The sequence below is a fragment of the Hipposideros armiger genome, unplaced genomic scaffold (assembly GCF_001890085.2).
Source record: "Hipposideros armiger isolate ML-2016 unplaced genomic scaffold, ASM189008v1 scaffold_194, whole genome shotgun sequence".
Lineage (NCBI taxonomy): Eukaryota > Metazoa > Chordata > Mammalia > Chiroptera > Hipposideridae > Hipposideros > Hipposideros armiger.
This window is the reverse complement of record NW_017731544.1, coordinates 314,002-330,685: the sequence shown is the minus strand read 5'-3', so window position 1 is coordinate 330,685 and position 16,684 is coordinate 314,002. Positions and strand designations below refer to the sequence as shown.

General features: G+C 33.7%; 1 protein-coding gene across 2 annotated transcripts; it reads left to right on the top strand.

Moving 5' to 3' along the window:
• The first annotated feature begins 826 nt into the window (after nucleotides 1-826).
• Nucleotides 827-12,887, top strand: TWF1 (twinfilin actin binding protein 1). Of its 2 annotated transcripts, XM_019653097.1 has the most exons (10): nucleotides 827-935; nucleotides 2,561-2,638; nucleotides 4,357-4,535; nucleotides 5,665-5,760; nucleotides 6,895-6,999; nucleotides 7,834-7,854; nucleotides 8,616-8,741; nucleotides 9,000-9,150; nucleotides 9,326-9,447; nucleotides 10,767-12,887. In XM_019653097.1, exons 1-10 carry the CDS (start codon nucleotides 911-913, stop codon nucleotides 10,935-10,937), a joined length of 1,074 nt encoding a protein of 357 aa, XP_019508642.1. In that variant the 5' UTR covers nucleotides 827-910; the 3' UTR covers nucleotides 10,938-12,887. The 2 variants fall into 2 exon arrangements, with proteins under 2 accessions (XP_019508642.1, XP_019508643.1); XM_019653098.1 differs by lacking the exon at nucleotides 7,834-7,854.
• The last annotated feature ends 3,797 nt before the right edge of the window (nucleotides 12,888-16,684 follow it).

The window sequence follows — 16,684 nt, the reverse complement described above, 5'->3', positions numbered from 1 at the left end:
AATCTAGTAGAAAAGTACAAAAATTATTAAAATTACCCTTAAAAGACGTAACACATATCCATAAAAGCAAAACACCGAAAATAATTTTAAATAATATCTGCTGTTACCTTGCAAATTTATCAAGTAAATTGAATAATTGCTTGATTAAACAATAAACGGCCCAGTATAAAGCAGAGCGGTATGGTAGTTTTCCATGGCAGAACAGACCACAGAGGAGTACTCGTCAATTAATCTCACTCGCACTGGCTGTCTCTTTTGGGAATGAAGAGAAAGGAAAACTTGTTTTCTAACTGCGCCCAACTGAAAAAAGACAAGCTGACAGTCTGATAATTAAAAACGTGGGGAAACTTAATGGGAGACCGCCTATAGTATATTCTCATTTTAAAAAATGGGCCGGGAAGTAACCTTTTACATTAAATTGTATAGATTACAGGAAGAGTAAACCAAGGATATTGTGTACATCCTTTTAAAGCTGCAAGTGTACGTTCAGTAAAATGGTCATTTCCGTTTTTGAGCATCCTTTTGCCGAACCAGCGAACGGCGGTGTCGGCAGAGTTGCCGGAAGCAAAGCCATCCTGTTGGTTCAGTGGTGTTTCACCAAGGTGAAGAGGGCAGAAGCGGCGACAAGTGCGGAGGGCAGGGACCGCGGGCAGAGACCTGGAGGTAAGGGCCTGGGGCGGTGAACCTGCAGCCCCGCCACCCGAACACTGCACAGGTGGCAGACGCAGCGGAGGCGCGCAAAGATGCCGTCGACTTGGCGGGGCGGGGCGGGGCGGGGCGGGGCGGGGCGGTCGCTGGTCGCAGACTGATGACGCTCCGGGGCTGGCGGAGGAGCCGCCACTTCCTGGAGTCGCCGGCCGGGGCCGCTCGCTGCACTCAGCGCTGGAGCCGGGAGCCCGCGGCCGTCGCCATGTCCCACCAGACCGGCATCCAAGGTAACGGCGCCCGGCGCGGCCTGCGGGGAAGGGACTCCCGGGAGGCCCCGGACGAGCCGGGCAGGCTGCGGGCCTGGCAGGGCCAGAGTCGGGCTGGGAGCGCGGGGAGTCAGTCTCGCGGGGCGAGCCGGGCCTCAGCGCTTCCGCGCCCCAGTGTCCCCGGCGCTCCCGGCCTGCGTCTCTCCCGGCCACCGCCACGTTGCAGACGGACCTGAAATTCGCAGGAGCGAAGGAAATTGGTTTCCGAGGCGGCCTGGGTGAAGGGGGCGTGCCTTCCAACGCCCCCTACATTAGCCCAACTTTCCCCCTTTTTATCAGGTAGGGAAGACCGGAAAAGGTGGAGGCGACTGGGGCTCCTTTTGCTGTCTAGAGACGGGAGAAATTTCATTTTAACGGACCAAAGTAGATTGTTACGGGGCTTTGATTATAAAAACAAAGATGCTGGAAATTTTTCATTTCCAGTAAGGTTGCTTCCCAAACTCTTCCGTATTTTCCTCCGAAATGGGAACATGCACTGTGTTCTGAGAAATCCTGAGTATAGGGTGTTGATCTTTTTCTTAGGCACTCCTCCAGGGAACTGAAAAGTCTGATCTGTGTGGCTGCCTTTAATCATCCCATGCAGGCAGTTGAATGTGCAATTATATCTCACCTCCATTATTTCCTTGTTTGAAAATGGGCAGTCTGGAAGCTCACCTCATCACAAATAATATGTCCCGGGGTTACTCGCGATCACTTAACGAGTTCTAATATAAACCCGAGCGCCTCCTGTTAATAGACAACGAATCTTTTCCCTAGTTGAACACTTCATTGTGTTTTGTTCTTAAACAGCTTTTGAAACTACTCTCCATTGCCCCTGCACACAGAAACACAAGCAAAATTGTCTGAAATCTTAAAAGCGTTTTATTTGTCCGCGTTTGTTTTGACATTTAAATATGTGTAATTATTGACATTCATGCCTGAACCTTATCACAAGCACTACTTAAATAGTGGTTCTTGATGTCAGTATGCAACCCAAGCACGAAATTGAAGCTTTAATAGGAACACAAGGATTAGGTTATTAAATATACATTTGCTCATTGAGCTTACTCCAGCTTTTTGAGACATATAAGCTAGAAAAATGTAAGCAGAAGTATAAGTTTGAATGCATTTTATTAACTTTCTTTAATCTTATGTCTGATATTTACTGTTTTTAATGCAAAAATGTAGAAAATGAATTGAAGATGGTGTTTTAGTTTATCATAAGCTTGAAATTGGACTATAAGAGAATGAAAGCAGGCTTTCAAAATTTTTCAAACAAGTAATAGAGGTGTTTTACAGAGTTTGTTCATTATTGGGTTTGAGTAAATTTAATATACTGACTCCCAATGTTATGTCTTCTGTGGAATTAGCTAAAATAAATTAGAATTAATATTAACATACTTTTAAAATATATTTATATTTCTTAGCTGTATACAATGTCCACTATGTTTTACCTTAAGTTTTATAATTTAAGTTACTGATAAGAAGATGCTACATACTCAACATATTTTTCTTTGTATTCATATTTCTTCACTTAAGTAGCATTAGAAAGTATTCATACATAAGTATAAAAAAATAGGTTTACGTTTCTTTATCTTTTTCCACAGCAAGTGAAGATGTTAAAGATGTCTTTGCCAGAGCAAGAAATGGAAAATACAGACTTTTGAAAATATCTATTGAAAATGGTTAGTTAAACATTTAAAAATATTGTTTGTCCTGGATTATTGGATGTTATATTTTTAAACTTCTAAGTTGTTGTCAGTGGTTAGAACTATTAATGTGAAGCAATTTCAAAGCCTGCCTTTCGGTAACTTCGATCCTGTACATTTTGGGCATGTCCGGTGGGCCTTGCTTACCTTCTGAATTCTGAAGTTGACTGTCAGGGAAAGAAAAAGATGTTGGTTTTTGGTGTGTCGTCTTCCTCTTTTACTTTTTGTCTCAGTTTCTGTGCCACAATCCATTTCTAATGTGAGTGCTTTCATCTCTGGAATTGGAATCAGTAAACAGATGATTATCAAAAAAATAGTTATTTGTGAATTGTTATTCAGTAAAGTTAGTTTTGAGGTAGAAACAAAGGATTACCAGCTCTCATTTTCTCCATGTGATTGCAATCTATGCTGCAGAAATGATTCCTCTTCTTTTGGGATAAAGTTCTAAGAATGTAATAAAGTATAAATTGATTCTTTCACAATAATTCTGTTAGCAGGCTAAAATTGGTTGAGTGGGAGAATCATTTAATTCCACTAGATTTGAATTTGAGCAATTAATATAACTACTTAATCACAAATGATTATGTTAAAATATTCCATTGGCCTAATTTCTTAAATACCTTGAAATATTTTGCTTTTGAAAAATAACTTGTTCTTCCATAAACTGGAAGTAAATATAATTTGCTTTCCATTTTCTACTTACATATTAAAAATACCAGAATAGTTTGAAAAATATGCAGTTGTTCTACCTATGTTACCACACTCAACAGGAATAAACGTAACTGTAAAGCAGATTTGAGAAATACTGAGCTAAAATTTTAAATGCCATCACTTCCTAACTGATTAGTTAAGTAACTAAAATGGAAAAGTTTAACTAGCATCTCTACAGAAAGAAAATGACAGTTTCCTAAATCATTATTTTCTGATTTTATTTTATTTTTGTTTTGAGAAAAAAATTTAAATAAGTAAATTACAAGTATAAATAACAAATACTTCCATTTCCTCTTAATAACTGCTGTTAAATATGAATAGAATTTTATCATCTGGCTATGCCACATATTCTGTGTTCATTCTCTTATTGATAACATTTAGGCTGTTTTCAGTTTCAGCTATATAGTGCTTCAGTGAACACCTTTGTATATGTGTGCAAGAGATTCTCTAAGCAGAGTACACTCACAGTTTTCCTTGATTCTGCCAAATAGTGCCTCGAAGTGGCTATACCAATTTTTTTTTATGCTTCTGGACAAATTTTTAATTGGTAGCATTATGACCAAATAGGAGCTAACCCTGGTTTTATTTAATATTTCTTACTGTACAATTCAATGTTAATTTCAGAAATGGTCCTTTGAGTGGTAGTACACTTATTTAAATTTATTGTGGATAATTTAATAGCATAAGCATTTTAGAAAATAAAATATAATCACCCATTCTTCAACCATCCACCTCAACTGTTTATGATCATTTTTATCTGGTCCTTTTTTGTGTTTTTTATATATAACATATTTTAACCATGCTAGTCATAAATTTTTCATCTGGTTTTAATACTTTATATCATAATTTTTTTGTTGCAACCTTTTTCTTTTTGATGTGAATGATAATAATTAGGAAATAATTATACATTAATTTTTTCTTCATTACTCTACCATTTGGTATTTCATATCATTCATGTATCTTTTAAAAATTGTTCTTCATAGAGAAACTTGTGATTGGATCATGTAGTCAGCCTTCAGATTCCTGGGATAAGGACTATGATTCCTTTGTTTTACCCCTGTTGGAGGACAAACAACCATGCTATATATTATTCAGGTTAGATTCTCAGAATGCCCAGGGATATGAATGGATATTCATTGCATGGTCTCCAGATCATTCTCATGTAAGTAATTTTTTTGTAACTTGTTTATCATTAAATGCTAGAAAATATTATTCTGAAATATTCTTAGGCTAAGAGAAAGTTACAAAGCAATGGCCATTTCCCATAGAAGGGAATGATCGTGGAGAAAATCCATGAATTGGGAATATGGAATTAGAAGTAATGTGCTTAGATTCAGAAGTCGTGCCCTTGAAATCAGTAGAATTATTACTGATTTTTAAATTTTAAAAACTGTGACAATTATAAATGACTACAGACCTCTAAAGAAGAAAGCTAACTACTTTGGTGTGAGAGTAATAATTGTAATAATTGTGAGAACTGACTGAACATTATATTAAATATTCTTCATAGCTGCCATTCAAGTGATACACACAAACTTTTTTTAGTAAAGTTAGTTAATAGATTGACAAAATAGAACAAAAGACAAAATTAATATATGGATACATCCCAATATTTTAAAAAGTAATTCTGTTTCTTGTAGAAAAATAATATTTAGTTATGTAGATCTCAGTCTCAAAAGTCATCCCCTTCTCTATAATTCCATATATCCTATCTGAAAGAAGTACTGGATTTGACCATGTAGGATTATGAAATGATTTCTGTAGGTTGGCAGTTATCTTTAGTTTTTGGTAAATGCTATTAGAGCCTTTAATAATAGTATATGTTGTTTTTATTTATGTGTCCCTCATACAGTGGTATATGCCATAGGTATGCCATGAATATTTGATTCTTAAACAACTTAATTAGTAATATCTAATATGGATTTGTTTTTAGTAAAATGTTAGTATCAAGGTTGCTTCATTTCAATGTTTTCTTCCTCATATTTAAAAATATTGTTTTTTATTCTTGAACTCATTATATTTTGAAAAATGAGTAATTTTTTTAAATTTAATATTTTCCCAATTTTTGAAATATATGACTTATAAATTGAAATCTACCTTACTAGCCATTGATAGTTTAGATACTGGTGTTGTGACAGTTATTTGTGGACACATACTTTAACATAGTACAGTCAGTGGATTTCAGCTTTATCACAGTTTATTTTTAAGGCGCTTGAAATTTTAATACATTCAGAAAGTGCTTTCTTTTGTAATGATAGAAAACTACTAAGGAAACTTTCACTACTTACTAGGTTCGTCAAAAAATGTTGTATGCAGCAACAAGAGCAACTCTGAAAAAGGAGTTTGGAGGTGGCCACATTAAAGATGAAGTATTTGGAACAGTAAAGGTACAAAATGTATGCTTTTATAATTATACATGCTTGAAGAACTAGGTAACGAGTAATTGGTATGAATTCACATTGATGATTCTGTAAGCATAAGAATAAGAAAATATTGCTATGTTTCATATATGCAAGTTAACTGAAATATTGTACTTATATTTTTAAAAATATGTTGGAATCTCCTTTGTTTGACTTCAAAACTAGAATGTAGCTTACAGATGATCTAGTTCAACCCTTCATTTAGTTCAGCCTTTTCATTATAGCGATGCAGAAATAGGCTCAGAAAAGTGAGACTGCTTGAAAGAGAAAGTGATTTTTAGATATGTTGGACATATATACCCACATTGTGGAAGCAGTAACTATGTTATTTAAATCAGAACACTGAGACAGGTAAATTGATTTAATAATTAATTGGGATAATTATTGTTGATCAATTAATATTTAAATTTTATGACAGAATTTGTTAGAAAATTTATATGTGAATACATGTATTTATATGTATACACACAAACTAAGAAAATTGAAATATATCTTTTGAAAAGGGCTTGATTATGATTCAGAAAGTAATATAATCTGGTAGGTAGAGCACAATAGGTAGATGGGAATACTTGTTCACCATTAATTGTGAGGTGGCCCAGTTTCTCAATTCTATCCTCAGTCTTCCAAACCACAAATTTGATGAAAAGTAGACCTCTTTGGAATATTTTTTCTTTTAAATAAGAATGATCATTTTCTATGAATAATTACAGAGAAATTCTATAAATCATAGTAAGAATTCAGAATCTGAATATGTTGATTTTAAAATAATTATAGGGCAGGATTCCCCAGAAGGTTAATTATAATTGTCCTTTAGACTTGAAGCATGACCAGGTTCATCAGGTGGCTGGCATTGCTACCACCACACTAATACCAAAGACTTAGTAATTATAAAACTCGAGGAAATGAAGAGTAGATACTCCCCTTAAATTTTTTTGAAATATATAGAATAAAGGGTTAAAAAAATAAGAAATAGTAAAATTCTTGATAATATTTATTTTCAATAAAATATTTTCTTTTCTGTTAAACTAATAATTTTGCTTTTCCTAAGTAACCTTAGACTTCTAGAGAATAACTAATAAGAGTGCATTTCTCTGCTTGCAGGAAGATGTATCACTACATGGATATAAAAAATATTTGCTGTCACAGTCTTCTCCTGCCCCATTGACTGCAGCTGAGGAAGAATTACGACAGATTAAAATTAATGAGGTAAATTACCATTTTGAAACCATTGCAAGATTTTAAGTGTTTGAAAATATCATATTTTTAATTCATAGATATAGAGATAACTAGAGAGAATCTATAGGTTAGATAGGTAGCTTACATTTATTATGTTTAGAGACGACTATGTGCTCAATGTGTTTTCAGGAAACAAAGTTAAAAGTGAAAATTAAATTTCATGTCAGTTTCATAAATAGCTTGCTTCTGTCTTTATCATGTATACAGTAACTCTTCCTGTGGAAGTACAACTGTTTTTAACTTAATACTTTGATACCAAATAAATGAGAAAGTGTTACCCATTTAGTGAAAACAATATTATATCTAACAAGGTTGCCTGAAGCAGGTTTGTTTTATTATGCTATTTCAGAGAATAGTGATGACTAGAAAATAAAATGTAAATGCTATAGGATGTTTAGGATTTTTAGAAGTTCTATAAATTAACTTCTTTGAACATTACTTGGATGTACATATATATTTATGGGAAATGGTTGTTTGAGTACTTGTTTAGCATATTAGAGTCAAATTTCACCCATATTATAGTTTGTCATTTTTTTATTGTGTTTACTGCAGCTGTTCTAATTATAACTTAGAAAAGCTACTGTATTTCTACTGTGATTTACAGAAAAGAATAAGTAGCAGAAACCACTATTCCCTAGTCTGAGTAACAGACTAATAGGAATCAATCTGGAAAGTGATTGAATATTATTTAATATTAACATGATAGCAAGAATCTGTATTATTTTAACTCAAATTATGTGAGTAGGGATTTTTATGTGATTTTTTTTTATAAGTTTGATAGTTTGTTTTATTCCTTGCAATCAGAACCCAGAGGATCGTATTGGGGTATGCATTTGCATATGTTCTATGATGTTTTCATTATCCAATATCATTTATGCTGTAGAATCTCCATTCATTTTTTTGAAGTAAAATTTCTTTTTGGGCTTCTGTTGCAACACTGCAAATGAGACCCTGTACTAGCTATCATTTATTGAGTATAAAAGTCTTAAACATATGCATCAAAAGCTCTCTTGAAGTAATCTTCTCTTCTTCCAGTACATGGACACTCATGTTCTTAGTAATGAAAACTCTAAGTCTGGAACTTCTGCAGTAGTATAATTTGTTGAACTGTGTTGTGTCTTTGTATACTGTTTGTACTCCTTTCAGTTCAGTGCATGGTGTTTGTGTTACATTTTATGTCTAACAGAACAAAGTAGAGTTCTATATATATTGTATATATATCACACTGTTCATAAATTTTACCAAGTAAAATTTTATAATTGAAGGTATAATCTGAAGACATTTTACAGAGCTTATGTAGCTCACTGCAATTGTGTCCAACGTATACAAAACCCCCTGAAGTCCCACTAACATTCAAACATTCTGTGCTAACATTTTTGTAGAGATGTGTCAAGTACTCTGCATGTTGACACAGTGCTAGCAGAACATTAACAAATTTTTAAGTTCATAGTGTTTTCAGTGTTAATTTTAATTACACTAAAATGAGTAAGGGTTGGAATGACACTTTGTAGAGGTTGGGTTGCTGTCTTTGCCATGACACTGCTGATGCTAAAACTTCATCAGTACATTAAATCTGTCATACTTAGGTACAAACTGACGTGGGTGTGGACACTAAGCATCAAACACTGCAAGGAGTAGCATTTCCTATTTCTCGAGAAGCTTTTCAGGCTTTGGAAAAATTGAGTAACAGACAGCTCAACTATGTGCAATTGGTAAGAGACATGATTATTATGCAAATGACTGCTCTTTTGGGTAGTTTATGGCTTATAGAAGGTTTATTTTTTAATAGATTTTAAATTTTTTTATTTGCTTCATTTTTTATTAATATTTTTTAAACTATTATACAAAAGCAATATATATATGTTCATTGTGAAAAAGTCAAACCTGTGCCTCCTTGTCTCCTAGTATTTTAATTATTTTAAGTTTTGTTGTATCTGTTTCAATGGGTGCATTTTGTTTCTTATTGACAGGAAATAGATATAAAAAATGAAATTATAATTTTGGCCAACACAGCAAATACAGAACTAAAAGATTTGCCAAAGAGGATTCCCAAGGATTCAGCACGTTACCATTTCTTTCTGTATAAACATTCCCATGAAGGAGACTATTTGGAGTCCATAGGTATATGACACATTTGTTTTTAACATGTTACTTTCAGTTTGCTTATTGATATTTCAGCACGTATTCTTACTTATTTCTTATCCAGAAGGCTTAGATGTTGTTTTATGAAGTTTAGTATTTGCTTTAATTGATGTGCTGCTAATTGTACTTATTATTACTATTTTTTAACTTACAGTTTTTATTTATTCAATGCCTGGATACACATGCAGTATAAGAGAACGGATGCTGTATTCTAGCTGCAAGAGCCCTCTGCTAGATATTGTAGAAAGACAACTACAAATGGATGTCATTAGAAAGGTAATTACCTACCTATTTATCTAATACCTATCTATTTACAGCTTTTCAGTTTTGCTAGATTTTTATTGTCTTTTCTGTGTAGTTCATGATATATTGTGATTTATAAATGAAAGTATTTTTTTTCTTGTTCTCATCATAAATCCTTAGGATCTCCTCCACTCTTAAGTACTTGGGGATGACTTATCTTGACCTCAGTCTCCCTATAGATCTGTAGTCTCTAATACATAGCCACAAGCTACATGTGGCTATTTAAATTTAAGTATAAATTAAAATTAAATAAAATTTAAAGTTCAGTTCCTTAATCTCACTAGCCACATTTTTAGTGCTCATTAGCCACATGTGGCTAGTGGCTACTATATTTGACAGTGCAGAATTTAGAGAACGTTTCCATATTGTAGAAAGTTCTGTTGGACAGTTCTGCTAGAGCTACACACTTGTGATTATCTCAAGACTTGTTATTAATAAAGAACTACAGTCTCTATTTATAACTGAATCATGTGATGGTTGAGAATCTTTCCGGTTGTTGGGAAAGGAGGAAATGGGTATGAACATTTGCATTTTGGGAGCTAAGCTACCAATTTTCTTAAATTTAGTTTTTTAAATGCATGTGAGGCATGGGTATGGTTTATTCTTGAGCCCTTCAATTCTTAAAACACAGGTCCTTACTAACTACCAGTGTTTTAACTACTGAACCCTTCACACTTTTTAAGTTCTTAAGATTCACCTTTTATAGCAGGGGCTGGCTCACTTTTTCTACAAGAGAACCAGATAATAAATATTTTAGGTTTTGCCAGGCCACATGATCTTTGTCACTTATTCTTGTTTTATTATTTTATCTTGTTTTTACAACCCTTTAAAAATGTAAACCACATTCTTTTAACTTGAGCTAGATTTGGTATGCAGGACAAAGTTTGCCAACCCCGTTCTAGATGATTTTTAAGTGTCCCAAGTGATGAAGGGGCCATGAGTAATGTTTCTTCAATACAGTATATCAAAGCAGAACAACTTGAGAATACAGCTATTATAGTGGTGGCATCTACTTTTAAGTATTAGTTAAATTGGAAAAGAAAGAGGGAAACAAAAAAGAAATTATGTCTGATTGTATATTAAAGCAATTCATTTAACTCCCCCTGCCACCCCTCCAAAAAGATGAAAGTGAAACTATTTACATATGGTCTTTGATTCTCTCTTGCCGGAATGGGTATTATGTGTTTATTTCTGAGCATTCACACTTGAAAATTGACTCATTGCTTGTATTAGGTTTTGAATGTTGTACTTTTTCATATTGGGTTACACTTTACTAATTTCATCTCTTACAGATTGAGATAGACAATGGGGATGAGTTGACAGCAGACTTCCTTTATGAAGAAGTACACCCCAAGCAGCATGCACATAAGCAAAGTTTTGCAAAACCGAAAGGTCCTGCAGGAAAGAGAGGAATTCGAAGACTAATTAGGGGTCCAGCTGAAACTGAAGCCACTACTGATTAATATCATTATATTAAGTATAACAATACTAGTTTTTTAAAAGTCCAACTTTTAGTACAGGAGAACTGAAATCATTCCATGTTGATATATAGTAGGGGGAAAAAATGTACTTTTTGAATAATAGCACTTTTCACTTCTGTGTGTTTTTAAAATTAATGCTATAGAAGTCTCATGATTTCTAATTTTGAGTTAAAGCTAGAAAAGGTTTCAACATAGTGATGTTTAATTTTGTCACACTGTTTTCATAGAGTGATGATTCCACACTTTCATATAATTCTTAAAGTTTTATACAGTTGGGCCAATTCCAGAAAGTCTAATATCTAAAAGTAAGATATTCTTATTACTCTTTAGTGAGACACCATTTTTTTTCCTTTTAGGGCGAGAGAAAGACCTTAAAATATTCATTGTACTTAATGAATATGTTAAGGACCAGGTTAAATTATTTTCTAAGGGGAAAACTTAGTGTGCCTAAGAAGAGGTGGAAAGAAGCTTACTCTGAGGAGCACTGCTAATGTCAGACTATGGGATCATGTCTACAGCTTTTAGAAACAGTGCTTTGTTGCAGCAGTCTTCTATTTGACTTTGGTTTTTAAATGGCATTAAAATTTCAGAAGATCAGCTCACTCTGAAACCTTAAAGGGTACAAGATCTTTATTGAAGGATTTCTGATGACAATGAAAGACACATTTATTTAGTAAATTCTCTTTCCAGTGCTTTAAAAAATTCCTATTTCAAAAGTCTCTTTATTATTAATAGTGAGGCCAAATATTTACATTCAGTTGAATATTAAATTAATATTCAAAAGCAAATAAAACTAAAGTCAACAATGTTGAAAATGTTTTAAACAGGAAGTTTGATTTCTCTACAAAACCATCCATTTATAGCAAATTGTGTTCTTTATCACTTTTGAGCAAATACTCAGATTTAATAAAATTGTTTTATTAAAGCCCTAGTACTTATCAACCTAATACAGATAAACACTTAAGAATCTTATTTCAAAACACATTTAACTGTTTTCTAAAGCTTTGCATTTTCAGCTACAATCTACAGAGATTTTTTGAGCCTCATTTGTCTTTGATACTTGAAATAGAGGGAGCTAGAACACTTCATGTTTGATCTGTTAAACCTGCTGCGAGAGCCATAAGTTGGAGGTGTTTTCTAAATGAACTGTGGGGATCCAGGATTTAGAATCGTTTGATCTAAACTTTATGCTGCATAAAACAAATATCAGAAATGCACATTTCATAGTATAAAATATGAAAACTCATTTTACACCTTATTATGTAAGGTAATATATGCACCTTTCAGAAAGTCAATGTGTTCAAGTAAAGCATATTAGAATAATTATGGGTTGACAGATTTTTTTTTCTAGAATTAAGAGTATTTGTGTGGGGTTTTGTTTGTTTACAAATAATCAGACTATAATATTTAAACATGCAAAATAATCAACAGTGAGTTGCACTTGTTTACTAAAGGAAATAAATACTTTAAGTTGTTCATGGGTGCACACGTAGACACACATACACAAATTATTGCATTAAGAATCCTGGAGCTGTGGTGCAGATCATAGCTGAAGATGTTATTTTTAGTCAGGAAGAATGTTAACCTGTCATGAAGGTATAAAATAATTTAGTAGTGAATGTTTTTCTGTACCATCCATGTGCAATTATACTCTAAATTCCACTACACTACATGAAAGTAAATGGACATTCCAGAATATAGATGTGATTATATAGTCCTAAACTAATTATTAATCCAATGATTGTTGAAGATCAGTGATGCATTTGTTATAGAGTATAACTCATCGTTTACAGTATGTTTTAGGTGGCATCATAACAATAGAAGGTAAATAAAGTATTCCCAATAAATTTATATAGCAGTGAAGAATTACATGCCTTCTGTGGACATTTTATAAGTGCATTTTATATTGCAATAAAAATTTTTCTCTTTAAATTGTGTACCAAGTTGGTTTTCTAGTATGTATGTCCTTTATTTTATTTTTTTAATGTTTGGATAATTCTGCATAATGCAGTACCTGGCGGGAGGTTAGAAATTTGGCTCATTTATTCATTTGTTAATCTATCTAAACCTAAAAGGACTTTAAATAGCTTGACACCTAGGCAAGTATCAATAGAGTGCTTAATTTAGATTAGAACTTTACTACTGTTGCAGCATTTAGAGATTATGCTAAGCGAAATAAGTCAAGACAAAAAGTCGAGAACTGTAATTTCATGTGGGATATAAAACTAAAAGCAACAATAAAAACAAGACAAAAACTCAGACATAGACAATAGTTTAGTGGTTACCAGAGGGTAGGGGGATAAAATATATGGTGATGGAAGAACTGACAGGGTGGTAAACACAACACAATGCAGTATATAGATGATGTATTATAGAAATGTACACTTGAAATCTATATAATTTTACTAATGTCACCCCAATATAATAAAAATAAAAAGTTACAGACCGATTGCAGATGCCTGAATTAAAATCCCAGCTCTGCAATTTATTAGCTGCATAATCTTGGGAAGTTGCTTCATTTCAATTTCCTCATCTGTAAAATGTGGATAATATTACTAAATTCATAGTGATTGTTATGATTAAATAATATAGGGGAAGCATTTTGAACAGTGCTCAAAATAGTTAAATAAAAATAGTGCAACAGAACTTTAAAAAATTACTAGTTTATTAACATACATAATATTATTACTAATTGTTGGGATACTATAGGAACACAGACAAGGCACCTATTTCTGGGGAACCAGAAAAAACTTGAGTGGACACTTGCACTGAATCTTAAGATTTGATAAGAGTTTGCCAGGTGGACAAGGCAGGTAATAGCATCCCAAGCAGAAGAATAGAAAGGATGGGTAGCATGCACAAATACACAGCGATGTCATTTTCAAGTAATCCCAAGAAGTGCAGTTTGAGAGGTGTATTTCAGGCTGTTGGACTAAGGATGAAACTAGAAAAATCTAGTCGTCTGCATATGAATGATACTCGAAACTCCATAATTAGACAAGATAGCTATGTCTAGAAAGAAGCATATCTACAGTGGAATCATCAATAAGGTAAGGGGGCAGAAAAGCACTCAAACAGGAACAGAGAGGCTGGAGAAACATGAGGAAGCCAAGAAAAAAGAATTCCATCCAAATTGAAAATGAAATCAAGTGACTTCTACTTTCGCTAAGATCAGACCACATAATTCAGATCAAACGTCTGAGGAAAACTCGGGGGGGGGGCGGCATAGAGGGAGTGTAGGGGAAATGCTGCTCGAAGGCATCAGTGCTAATAAGGTGGTAGAGAACTAGATAGGCCCAAGATCTGGGGGAAGACAGAAAGCCAGAGAGAAACCGAACATCTGGTGGCTTCTATTTCCCTGGGGCCATTTGCCAGTTTTGGAAGAAGCTATGAACAGACGTGTACATGTGTTTGAGTACCTGTTTTCAATTCTTTTGGATATTCACCCAGGGGTGGAATTGCTGTGTAATATTTTAATTCTATGTGTAACTTTTTGGGGAACTACCAAACTGTTAGTGGCTGTACTACTTATATTCCCATCAGCAATGTACAGGATTCCAATTTCTCCACATCCTCACCAACACCTGTTATTTTCCATTTATTATGATAGCCATCCTAGTCAGAGAAAGATAACGTGGTTTCACTTAGTATATGGAATCTAGAAAATGAACGAATAAACAGACTCATAGATACAGAGAACAAACTGATGGTTATTAGATGGGTGAAAAAGATTAAAGGGGTTACAAAGTACATACACATTGGCAGTTACAAAATAGTCAAGGGGATGTAAAGTACAGTGTAGGGAATATAGTCAATAATGTAATAACTATTTATGATGCTAAGTGGGTACTAATCGGGGGTCACTTCGGAAGTTATATAAGTGTCTAACCACTATGTTTTATATCTGAAACTACTATAATATTGACTGTCAACTAATTGAAAAAAAATAAAATTTAAAAAATAACAAAAATAAACCATAGAAACAAACAAAAAACTTGATTCAGTTTAGGGTTTTGGTTTCTTTAAGTTATAGTACATTCTAGTCATTCCTGAGACTATACACTGGTGGTTTTTGGTTTTGGGGGGTTTTTTTTGAGCTTGAGTGTTGTTAAAGCTTCTCAGCCAAAGGAATCTATCACAATACATAGTTTTTGTTTCTTTAATACTTGTCACTACCTGAGATTTTCTTACTTATTTGTATATTAGCATCTCCATCTGAATAGACTTTCTCCTGAGAACAAGCTCCTTGAGAACATGGACTTCGGATATACGGATATATCTGTTGCTTTTATAACTGCCTGGACCATAGAAAACAATCAATAAATATTTATTGAATTAATTTATTGTTTTAGGTAAGAGTATTTCATACGATGATTTTTTTTCTAATTTCATAAGAGCAAAGAAAGAGCATTAATTTTGGAGATTAATATGGAAGCTGTTGCCTCCATATTGACTATTGAGACCAGAATTTGAATGATTAAAAAGCCGTTCCTATGTGTCCATTCCTGCAGTGGAATAGTACAAACTTTGAAGGAGTATGGAAACAGTTTGGTCAAAGAGGATAAACTTTCAGTCATAAGATGAGTAAGTTCTGGGGATCTAATGTATGGTGACTATAATTATATGGTGACTATAATTAATAACACTGTATTGAATAATTTAGAGTAGATCTTAAGTGTTCTCACCAAACCAAAAAAAATTTTTTAAAAAGGTAAGTATGTGACATGATGGAGTTGTTAATTAGCTTGATTATGGTAATTATTTCACAATGTATACGTATTATCAAGCCATCATGTTGAACACCTTAAGTATATACAATTTTTATTTGTCAAGGATACCATAGCAAACCTGGAAAAAATAAAATACATGCTTATTTTGAAAGTGAATACGGTGTAAGAGGAGATTTTTATGAATGGCTGAGATCCATGGCCATTTTATATGGCTATGGAACCAAAAAGTGAATAGAGCAATAAAAGCTTTTGAATGTCTTCAATTTTTCTTAATTATATGTCAGAAAAATAAAGCAAAGCATTGACTAATTGTTCCTGTTACCTGCTTGCTCATCACTGAACATATTAAGTTGAGAGGAATTTAAAATAAAAAAAATTTAGTTGGCTAGCTAGCAAACCAATGGGTCAGAAATATGAGAATAAAAACAGTTGTTCTTCCTGGAAATGGGGGAGTCAAGTGGTTCAACCATGCTGTCGTTACTCAGTGGTTTGCACAACAGCTGTTGGAGGCAACATTAAAAGTGTACATCAAAGCTTAAAAAACCTCTGTCAAAAGTTTTTTCAAAAATCTTTAATTTTTTTCTGTTTCTATAAAAGATGAGGGGGAAGCATATTCCAAGTGAAGTTAAGAAAATGCTTCAACTAGATGTCACCACATGCTTTTAATTTCTGCCTTGAGAGAAATAGTGAAAAGAGCCTGTACATTATTGTCCTCATAGCTTTAGTGAAAATCCTGTTCATGAGCAAGCTGAGGACAGCCCCTCTGTTGTTCATTCTCATAGCTAAGTGAGTCACACAAGTTCAGGGATCCATGATGCATCAGCCTAAGAGATGAAATAGTGTGGCTAACATTTGCTTTGGAATCTTGGATTTACTTACTGTATTATTGCCTTCAAAAGAGTTAAGGTACAGTCTTATCCTGAGGGGGAAGCTAAGCCTAATGTTAGTAAATCCAATATCAATTCCATTTGATGGAATTGAAACATCTATCAAACATAC